The 11,799-nt window shown below is 44.2% G+C and overlaps 1 protein-coding gene across 1 annotated transcript in view; it reads left to right on the forward strand.

Moving 5' to 3' along the window:
• LOC143280412 (coiled-coil domain-containing protein 24-like) overlaps positions 1-8,619 on the forward strand; it is a 28,690-nt gene extending 20,071 nt beyond the window's left edge. Inside the window, exons 7-9 of the mRNA XM_076585048.1 lie at positions 3,434-3,564; positions 4,605-4,719; positions 7,184-8,619. Coding sequence (XP_076441163.1) covers positions 3,434-3,564; positions 4,605-4,719; positions 7,184-7,703 — 766 coding nt within the window. The 3' untranslated portion in view covers positions 7,704-8,619. The remainder of the gene's footprint in view (positions 1-3,433; positions 3,565-4,604; positions 4,720-7,183) is intronic.
• The last annotated feature ends 3,180 nt before the right edge of the window (positions 8,620-11,799 follow it).

Below are 11,799 nucleotides of genomic sequence, written 5' to 3' on the forward strand. Positions count from 1 at the left end.
ATTAATTGTTAGCACAATGACCCCTGGTGCTAAGGAGATAGAGCATGTTATGAATACCCCCTTTTATTTAAAAAAGATCTGGAGTAGTAGTAGAGGTATATTGGAAGTCTGAAAGGTTCCACGGTATAGAAAGCTGACGACTGTTCTGACTGATTGTGTCAACACACAGAGAAACATTAACAAAGGAGATGGAAACCCAACGATTATCCTGACTGATTGTGTCAACACACAGGGAAACATTAACAAAGGAGATGGAAACCCAACGATTATCCTGACTGATTGTGTTACCACACAGGGAAACATTAACAAAGGAGATGGAAACCCAACGATTATCCTGACTGATTGTGTTACCACACAGAGAAACATTAACAAAAGGAGATGGAAACCCAACGATTATCCTGACAGATTGTGTTAACACACAGAGAAACATTAACAAAAGGAGATGGAAACCCAACGATTATCCTGACTGATTGTGTTAACACACAGGGAAACATTAACAAAGGAGATGGAAACCCAACGATTATCCTGACTGATTGTGTCAACACACAGAGAAACATTAACAAAGGATATAGAAACCTGACGATTTTCCTCACTGATTGTGTTAACACATAGGGAAAACATTAACAAAGGATATAGAAACCTGACGATTATCCCCACTGATTGTGTTAACACATTGGGAAACAGCAACAAAGGATATAGAAACCCTACGATTATCCCCACTGATTGTGTTACCACACAGGGAAAACACTAATAAAGGATATAGAAACCTGATGATTATGCTCACTGTGTTAACACATAGGGAAACCTTAACAAAGGATATAGAAACCCGACAATTATCCACATTCTGTTAACATGCAGGGAAACCTTAACAAAGGATATAGAAACCCGACAATTATCCACATTCTGTTAACATGCAGGGAAACCTTAACAAAGGATATAGAAACCTGACAATTATCCACACTCTGTTAACATGCAGGGAAACATTAACAAAGGATATAGAAACCTGACAATTATCCTCACTATGTTAACACACAGGGAAAACACTAATAAAGGATATATAAACCTGACAATTATCCACACTCTGTTAACATGCAGGGAAACCTTAACAAAGGATATAGAAACCTGACAATTATCCTCACTATGTTAACACACAGGGAAACATTGACAAAGATTATAGAAACCTAATGATTATCCTCGCTGTGTTAACACATAGGGAAACCTTAACAAAGGATATAGAAACCCGACAATTATCCACACTCTGTTAACATGCAGGGAAACCTTAACAAAGGATATAGAAACCTGACAATTATCCTCACTGTGTTAACACACAGGGAAACATTGACAAAGAAAATAGAAACCTGATGATTATCCTCACTGTGTTAACACGCAAGGAAACCTTAACAAAGGATATAGAAACCTGATGATTGTCGTCACTGTTTTAACACGCAGGGAAACCTTAACAAAGGATATAGAAACCTGACTATTGTCGTCACTGTGTTAACACGCAGGGAAACCTTAACAAAGGATATAGAAACCTGACGATTATCCTCACTGTGTTAACACGCAGGGAAACCTTAACAAAGGATATAGAAACCTGACTATTATCCTCACTGTGTTAACACGCAGGGAAACCTTAACAAAGGATATAGAAACCTGACTATTGTCGTCACTGTGTTAACACGCAGGGAAACCTTAACAAAGGATCTAGAAGCCTGATGATTATCCTCACTGTGTTAACACGCAGGGAAACCTTAACAAAGGATCTAGAAACCTGACGATTGTCGTCACTGTGTTAACACGCAGGGAAACCTTAACAAAGGATATAGAAACCTGACGATTGTCGTCACTGTGTTAACACGCAGGGAAACCTGCACAAAGGATATAGAAACCTGACTATTATCCTCACTGTATTAACACGCAGGGAAACCTTAACAAATGATCTAGAAACCTGACGATTGTCGTCACTGTGTTAACACGCAGGAAACCTTAACAAAGGATATAGAAACCTGACGATTGTCGTCACTGTGTATGAGGTGACGTTAGCAATGGGTGTGTAGTTCCTGCGATTGTCGTCGTGTGTTCGATGCAGTGTGAAAGTTACAATGGGATCTGAAATGACACTTTTATGTTCTACTGTGTTCATACAGAGGGTTTGGAAAAGGATACATGAAGTGATTGTGGTGTGTCTGTGTGTGTAAGAGGAGGGGGTGTTAAACCATGCAAAGTGGATTTATGGAAATGGATTGTGATTGTGACTTGGTTGGGTTGTTGATCTGCTGTGGATGAACCTTTTAAAGTATATTGAAATGACTGTGTTATTCGTCTTGTGGTTACATTGATAAAGGAAAGTGGTTAAAAATGTGATTATTAGGAATCAGTGAGCGTGTATGTACTGTGTGTAACATTGTGGGAACTTAACAATGGTCTTAGACCAGTACATTATCCTTCACTGTTGTAACATCGCAGGGAATCCTTAAAAAGGATCTAGAAGTGTGATTGTTCAACTGTGTGTAACACATATATTGGAAACCTTAACAAAGAGAGAAGAACTGTTTTGTGTATGTGTTATAACACAGGAGAAATCTGCTTGACCAAAACATCAGTTGAAAGACGATTATTTTCTTCATTTAAAAAACGCATTGGAGACCTAAAATAGGATTTGCTATAAATGCATATTTACCCTCAATTGAAGTAGACACACAGGGAAAACTTACTTCAACAGGATCTTAGAACCCGTGACGCATTTTACCTCCCTCCTCTGTGTTTTGAAACTGCATGGGACTCTCTTGTACCTAACATACTTAGATACCTGTGTTTCATTTCCTTTCAGCATCTGTTTATCCCATGGCATTCCTTTATCCAAAGGATCCCCGAACCTGTCGATTGTCCGTCACTGTGTTAACACGCAGGAACCTTACCAAAGCATCTAGACCTGACGATTGTCGTCACTGTGTTAACCCAGGAAACTCTAACAAAGGATATAGATACCTGATGATTATCCTCACTGTGTTAACACGCAGGGAAACCTTAACAAAGGATCTAGAAACCTGACGATTGTCGTCACTGTGTTAACACGCAGGGAAACCTTAACAAAGGATCTAGAAACCTGACGATTGTCGTCACTGTGTTAACACGCAGGGAAACCTTAACAAAGGATATAGAAACCTGACGATTGTCGTCACTGTGTTAACACGCAGGGAAACCTTAACAAAGGATATAGAAACCTGATGATTGTCGTCACTGTGTTAACACGCAGGGAAACCTTAACAAAGGATCTAGAAACCTGACGATTGTCGTCACTGTGTTAACACGCAGGGAAACCTTAACAAAGGATCTAGAAACCTGACGATTGTCGTCACTGTGTTAACACGCAGGGAAACCTTAACAAAGGATATAGAAACCTGTCGATTGTCGTCACTGTGTTAACACGCAGGGAAACCTTAACAAAGGAGATGGAACAGCTGGAGACTGATGTGGCCTTTCTGCATGCCTGCCTGACGGACACACTGGATGATCCAACTGACGGGAGCACGCTTGCACTGTCTAGGGAGCCTACCTTGACAGGTTCCATGTGTGATGAAATGTGATGCGTGTGCATGTGTGTGTGTGTGTGTGTGTGTGTGTGTGTGTGCATGTGTGTGTGTGTGTGTGCGTGTGTGTGTGTGTGTGCGTGTGTGTGTGTGTGTGTGCATGTGTGTGTGTTTGAGTGTCATGTGAATAGTGGTATGCAGCTGTGTGTGTATGTTTATGTGTGTGTCGAGTAGGATGAGGTTGTGTGTGGGAGATGGGTTGTGATTGTGTGTGTGTGTGTGTGTGTGTGTGTGTGTGTGTAGCTGGATGAGGATGTGTGTGTGTGTGTGTTTATGTGCATACTTCGATGAGGTTGTTTGCGTATATATGTGTGAGTTTTAATTGGATAAGGTTGTGTTTGTGTGTGTATGTGTGTGATTGAATGAGGGTGTGTGTGTGTGTGTGTGTGTGTGTGTGTGATTGAACAGGGTTGTGTGTGTATGTTTATGAGTTGTGAAATGAGGCTGTGTGTATTTGTCTGTGTGCGTTTAATTGGATAAATGTGTATATATTTGTTTAGTTGGTTGGATGACATTGTTTGTGCATGTGTGCACATGTAGTGAGATCAGGTTGTGTGTGTGTGTGTGTGTGTGTGTGTGTGTGATGGGTTTTAATTGTGGGAAGTTAACATTGTGTGTGCTTATGCCAGTTCATTTGTATCACGTTCATCTGTATCTGTGAACATGTGTGCTTGTGTCTGGATGGGGGTCTGAAAGTGTTTGGTAGTGTTGTGGAGGTTCTTTGTGTGTGTGTGTGTGTTTAGATATGTGTGATTGTTCATTATGTCTGTGTCCATATGTACACATATATTTGTGTAATTATCCCTGTTTATGTGTAAATGAGAAAGAGAGAGAATGTTTGTGTGTTTGTTTGTGTACATAAATCACATGGAAGCAAAGTTCATGTTTGCTTGACCATTTTAACACATCCAGTTGAAAGACAGGAATTGATTTTTTTTTAATTAAAAAAAGTATTATTGAGACCAAAATACGGAGTTGTTGCTATAAAATGGCATATTATTTTCCTTGGCTCAGATTTGAGAGAGGAGCGATCATTGCTGGAGAAAGACTTACTGTCAACAGAGAGTCTTCCCAGCACTCCCCACGTGCACAGGCCACATTTTGTACCCACTCCCTCCGTTCTTGGGATGTAAGTACTGTGAATGGACTGCATGGTGACTCTCTCTGTCTCTCATTCCTTCCTCCCATGGCCATCCCTCCTGTCTCTCATTCCTTCCTCCCATGGCCATCCCTCCTGTCTCTCATTCCTCCCATGGCCATCCCTCCTGTCTCTCATTCCTTCCTTCCATGGCCATCCCTCCTGTCTCTCATTCCTTCCTCCCATGGCCATCCCTCCTGTCTCTCATTCCTCCCATGGCCATCCCTCCTGTCTCTCATTCCTTCCTCCCATGGCCATCCCTCCTGTCTCTCATTCCTCCCATGGCCATCCCTCCTGTCTCTCATTCCTCCCATGGCCATCCCTCCTGTCTCTCATTCCTTCCTCCCATGGCCATCCCTCCTGTCTCTCATTCCTTCCTCCCATGGCCATCCCTCCTGTCTCTCATTCCTCCCATGGCCATCCCTCCTGTCTCTCATTCCTCCCATGGCCATCCCTCCTGTCTCTCATTCCTTCCTCCCATCCCTCCTGTCTCTCATTCCTTCCTCCCATGGCCATCCCTCCTGTCTCTCATTCCTCCCATGGCCATCCCTCTTGTCTCTCATTCCTTCCTCCCATCCCTCCTGTCTCTCATTCCTTCCTCCCATGGCCATCCCTCCTGTCTCTCATTCCTTCCTCCCATGGCCATCCCTCCTGTCTCTCATTCCTTCCTCCCATGGCCATCCCTCCTGTCTCTCATTCCTCCCATGGCCATCCCTCTTGTCTCTCATTCCTTCCTCCCATCCCTCCTGTCTCTCATTCCTTCCATGGCCATCCCTCCTGTCTCTCATTCCTCCCATGGCCATCCCTCCTGTCTCTCATTCCTCCCATGGCCATCCCTCCTGTCTCTCATTCCTTCCTCCCATCCCTCCTGTCTCTCATTCCTTCCTCCCATGGCCATCCCTCCTGTCTCTCATTCCTTCCTCCCATCCCTCCTGTCTCTCATTCCTTCCTCCCATGGCCATCCCTCCTGTCTCTCATTCCTCCCATGGCCATCCCTCCTGTCTCTCATTCCTTCCTCCCATCCCTCCTGTCTCTCATTCCTTCCTCCCATGGCCATCCCTCCTGTCTCTCATTCCTTCCTCCCATCCCTCCTGTCTCTCATTCCTTCCTCCCATGGCCATCACTCCTGTCTCTCATTCCTCCCATGGCCATCACTCCTGTCTCTCATTCCTCCCATGGCCATCCCTCCTGTCTCTCATTCCTCCCATGGCCATCACTCCTGTCTCTCATTCCTTCCTCCCATGGCCATCACTCCTGTCTCTCATTCCTTCCTCCCATCACTCCTGTCTCTCATTCCTTCCTCCCATGGCCATCCCTCCTGTCTCTCATTCCTTCCCGCCATGGCCATCCCTCCTGTCTCTCATTCCTCCCATGGCCATCACTCCTGTCTCTCATTCCTCCCATGGCCATCCCTCCTGTCTCTCATTCCTTCCTCCCATGGCCATCCCTCCTGTCTCTCATTCCTTCCTCCCATCCCTCCTGTCTCTCATTCCTTCCTCCCATGGCCATCCCTCCTGTCTCTCATTCCTCCCATGGCCATCCCTCCTGTCTCTCATTCCTTCCTCCCATGGCCATCCCTCCTGTCTCTCATTCCTTCCTCCCATCCCTCCTGTCTCTCATTCCTTCCTCCCATGGCCATCCCTCCTGTCTCTCATTCCTCCCATGGCCATCCCTCCTGTCTCTCATTCCTCCCATGGCCATCCCTCCTGTCTCTCATTCCTTCCATGGCCATCCCTCCTGTCTCTCATTCCTTCCATGGCCATCCCTCCTGTCTCTCATTCCTCCCATGGCCATCCCTCCTGTCTCTCATTCCTTCCTCCCATGGCCATCCCTCCTGTCTCTCATTCCTTCCTCCCATCACTCCTGTCTTTCTGATCTCCTTGTCCTGTCAACAGTCCATTAGGGTCTGGGTCAAACCCCCCTCTCACCCTTTCTCCCAAGTTTGACTGGAAAATCAAACTGAGCATCTAGTCATTTGGATGCGACAAAAACTACGATCCTTTGTGCAGCATGCATGTAGCGCACTGATAAGAGCCCACGGCAAAATTCTGAAGAAGAAGTCCACTGTGATATGCTGACAAATATACATGCATGCACTCCAGGTTTGACTAAGTGTTGGGTTATGTTGCTGGTCAGACATCTGCCTAGCAGATGTGAGGTAGTGTTCATGGATTTGTCCAAACTCTGTGGTGTTTCCTTCAGATCCAAATCTGAAACAGAAACTCATTCTCTGTCTTGTTAGGTCAGTGCTTGCTGAAATATAAACCATCCAGTGCTTTTTGATTTCCATGAGCTGTACATGGCTCTGAAAGCCACTGTGTGAACCTGGATCCCTGGCCACGTCTTCTGGAAAGACCACAAGACTGGTGACTGACTGGGGTTAGTTGTACTTACAACATTTCTGAAAAAAAAATTGGAACAACCAAACTGACTGCAAACCCTTTCTGGTCCACAGCGGCAGCAAAATGGCGGCTCTTGGCCCAGTTAGCACCAAGCTGAAGCCTGCCCACGCTGCCCCCGAATCAGGTTCCCACAAGAGTGTGCCCCTGAAGGCTCTACACCACGCTGCCCCAACACTGCCCTCCAGCTCTGCCCCATCCACATCCACCTCCGCCAACCCCAGCACCAGCCACACCTCCAGAACACCCGCACCTCCTCACCCCCAGAACACTAGCGCACAGGGAAAACCAGCACCTGGCCAGTCGGTCAGCAGGTCAGATGGGAGGAGCTATCCTTGGGAGAAAGGTGACCGCGTGGGCAAGACAGAGGGGTCCGGCCTTCACAGCCGAACGCACAGTGCGGCTCATGTCAAGGTGGTCCCTGTCGGAAGTGTCCTTGAACCCAGGGTCGATTCGGCCGGCAGCCGGTCACTCATGCCCACTCCGCCCCCTGCAGAAGAAGCAGTGCGTGTGCCTCGACCCAACTCTGCCCAGCGCTTCCGCAGGATGGTGCTGAGCCAGAGAGAGACCACGTGAAGAGTTCACACCAGGTGAAGAATGAAGCAGTTTGGAAAGGTGAGGAAACATATTTCTGTCAAATAAAAAAAAATGTTTTGCTGTGAAAAAAGGTTGTTTTCCCCAGATATTTGACAATAACAGATCATGAATCAAGCTTTTACACTGACATTGATTTTATTGGACCTGTTTTAAAAAAAAAACGTAATTTACTGAAGTGGACAAAATTACATAGACTTTTATATTGGTTGTTTTTGTTGTTTTTGGCAGATATGCAGTGGTTGTTGTAATACAGTTTAGTTCACAGTGTATATGCCTGGTCTTTTGTTTTTATGACCACTTGTTGTTTTGATTCTTTTGGGGCCAGTGTTTTGTGGTAATGTTTTTTGGATGACATATCAGCATAAATGTAATTTATGAATAGCCAAAGCTGTTTGATATTTTATGTACTTTGTGTGAGTGTGTGTGTGTGTGTGTGTGTGTGTGTGTGTGTGTGTGTGTGTGTGTTCTAATAGTAAATGAGTGTTCCATACAGAAGAATGCAGTATTACTTAAGTTTTGAAAAAAATTCTGCCTGTGATATTACAATGGATTTTACGTTGTGGATTGATGAAAGCCATAATATTGTTTTCCTGCTTTCTTTCCTTCTGTCTGTTTCTCTCACTGTTTAATGTGTGCATTGTTTTCATGTGGAATCTGTCTACAGTTGGTTGTAATAGCAATTTGACCTTTAATTTTACTAATATAGAAAAAGAAAGTGTGTGTGTGTGTGTGTGGTGTGTGTGTGTGTGTGTGTGTGTGTGTGTGTGTGTGTGACATTCCTGATTTGGTGTGCTGCTTTTACTGTTGTTTATATTGTGTACAAGAAAATATTTTTGTCTTCAAAGTTTTGTTTTGACAAAATAAGTCCAGATGAATAAAGATTCAACTGCTTATGCTATTGCATGCAGAAACTCAGGTGTGTTGATCTAAATGTGAGAGGATGTATATGTTTCGTTGTTTTTATTATCAAATGTTGTGTCTGTACATACAGACTGAGATTCAGATTGCAATATTTTTACAGGCAGTCAAACCAAATGACATACAAGCAGTGTTTAACCTTTTACAGTTCTAGAAATCTTGCATAAGTAATTTCTTCTTTTCCGCCTTCTTTCTAATTATTTCAGACATATACTTTCTGCTTTTTACCCCAGATATATTTGGTTTTCCAGAAGTTCTCCTGTTAAAGAATAAATCAACATGGACTGAATATTGTACTTTTCATTTAATATAGTACTTTTTATTGAGTATTGTACTTTTCATTGAATATTGTACTTTTTATTGAGTATTGTACTTTTCATTGAATATTGTACTTTTCATTGAATATTGTACTTTTTATTGAGTCAGATGTTTTATTATCTTTTAAGTAATCATGTACTCTGAGTCTCTTTCTCAATTTTGTAAGAGTAGTATAGTTTGAGCAGGGCAATTTTCATGGTTTTGGTATGTGCAATTTAGGTTGAGGGATGGATGGTGGTTTGGTTGCTTTGTGGAGGTTTTGAGTGTTGCCATGGCAGCCCTTGTGCTCTTTGTGAACGGTTGGGCTAAAGACCAGTATGAGTCAATGAAAAGTTTACAGAGTGAAAGAAGAGATGTCTCATTCATGCTTGTTTTAAATATGTTTATATATTGCTGGTCTTCACAATGATTTCTTTACAGTTTTTCTCTCACTACCAAGGAGGTATTCACTTTCACTCTGGTCTGTGTGTTTCTTTGTCTGTTTGGAGAATTTTTCAAAAAATCATTTCAATGGATTTTCCCGAGTTTATTGGATATGGTGGCTATTATTAGATTTTGGTGGTGATCTAGTTTGGTATCATGATCCATAGATTTAAAAAAAAAAAAAAAAAAAAAAAAAAAAAAAAGAAATCTTTGGTAGAGAAGCAAAAAGCTTGTCAGCAGGATGATGTAAAAAGTTACTGTACCTTCCTGAAACCTTGTGGAAGTGTGCGATATGGCCAAAGCATCCATTGTTGAGGGGTTTTTTGGTGATCCAAGGAATTTTTAAAGGATTCTTCACCATTAGCTGATGGAGGTAATGGGACAACTGTTAGGCTGTTGGCTGTGACTTCAGACTTCAGATTTTACTATGTATCAGACAACTGTTAGGCTGTTGACTGTGACGTAAGACTTCAGATTTTACTATGTATCAGACAACTGTTAGGCTGTTGGCTGTGACTTCAGACTTCAGATTTTACTATGTATCAGACAACTGTTAGGCTGTTGACTGTGACGTAAGACTTCAGATTTTACTATGTATCAGACAACTGTTAGGCTGTTGGCTGTGACTTCAGACTTCAGATTTTACTATGTATCAGACAACTGTTAGGCTGTTGACTATGACGTAAGACTTCAGATTTTACTATGTATCAGACAACTGTTAGGCTGTTGGCTGTGACGTAAGACTTCAGATTTTACTATGTATCAGACAACTGTTAGGCTGTTGACTGTGACGTAAGACTTCAGATTTTACTATGTATCAGACAACTGTTAGGCTGTTGACTGTGACGTAAGACTTCAGATTTTACTATGTATCAGACAACTGTTAGGCTGTTGACTGTAACTTCAGACTTCAGATTTTACTATGTCCTCCTTAGATAAGGAAATTTCCTTGCAAACATGTAACAACACAAAATACAAACGCAAAAGCATACCTGAATGCATGCATGCACTTCCCACACACACACACACAAACTCCACATATGTGCACACGCGCATACACGCACATGCATGCAGACATTCACACACACACGTACGTGCATGCACACACACACATTCCACACAAGCATGCGCACACACACAAACACATGTGTACACATACACACGCACACACACACACACACACACACTATTAAAGAAATGATACCAAATCCTTCAGTTTGCTATACAAGTTTAATAACCTCCACTTTCTTCTGTATAAAACTTGACGTGCTGAAGACAAAATATAGTAAAAAAAAAATTATTATACTCATGTGAACACACAAACACACGTGCACACATGCACGCTCACACACACATGCACACACGCGCACGCATGCGCACGCTCACGCACACACACTCACTCACTGACTCACACACTCACTCACAGACACTGACACAGGGGGTCATTACTGTCAGCAGCACGTGGTCCCTGGTTGGCAGTTGTGTGCTGAACAGTGGACAGCCGGTGGAAGGAGAAATCCACATGCACTGACGTGGCCCTGGCCTGGTAACAGTGCAGGCAATGGGAAGTGTCTGTGTGGGATGCACAGTGGACAGCCGGTGGAAGGAGAGTTCCACATGCACGTGGCCCTGGCCTGGTAACAGTGCAGGCAATGGGAAGTGTCTGTGTGGGATGCACAGTGGACAGCCGGTGGAAGGAGAGTTCCACATGCACGTGGCCCTGGCCTGGTAACAGTGCAGGCAATGGGAAGTGTCTGTGTGGGATGCACAGTGGACAGCCGGTGGAAGGAGAGTTCCACATGCACGTGGCCCTGGCCTGGTAACAGTGCAGGCAATGGGAAGTGTCTGTGTGGGATGCACAGTGGACAGCCGGTGGAAGGAGAGTTCCACATGCACGTGGCCCTGGCCTGGTAACAGTGCAGGCAATGGGAAGTGTCTGTGTGGGATGCACAGTGGACAGCCGGTGGAAGGAGAGTTCCACATGCACGTGGCCCTGGCCTGGTAACAGTGCAGGCAATGGGAAGTGTCTGTGTGGGATGCACAGTGGACAGCCGGTGGAAGGAGAGTTCCACATGCACGTGGCCCTGGCCTGGTAACAGTGCAGGCAATGGGAAGTGTCTCTGTGGGATGCACAGTGCCGCACAGCACAGTGGGGAGGGTGGGAAGCTTCTGTTGTGATCACCGTAGTTTCAGTTTGAATTTCTCAAGGAGGCGTCACTGCGTTCTGGCAAATCCATATACGCTACACCACATCTGCTATAGCAGATGCCTGACCAGCAGCGTAACCCAACGTGCTTAGTCAGGCCTTGAGTGCAAGTTATATATCTGTGTGCCTGTCACAGTGGATTTCTTCTCCAGAATTTGACCAGAGGACAACACTGTCGTTGCCATGGGTTCTTTTTCAGTGCGCCAAGTG

This window comes from Babylonia areolata, chromosome 3 (genome assembly GCF_041734735.1).
Source record: "Babylonia areolata isolate BAREFJ2019XMU chromosome 3, ASM4173473v1, whole genome shotgun sequence".
Taxonomy (NCBI): domain Eukaryota; kingdom Metazoa; phylum Mollusca; class Gastropoda; order Neogastropoda; family Buccinidae; genus Babylonia; species Babylonia areolata.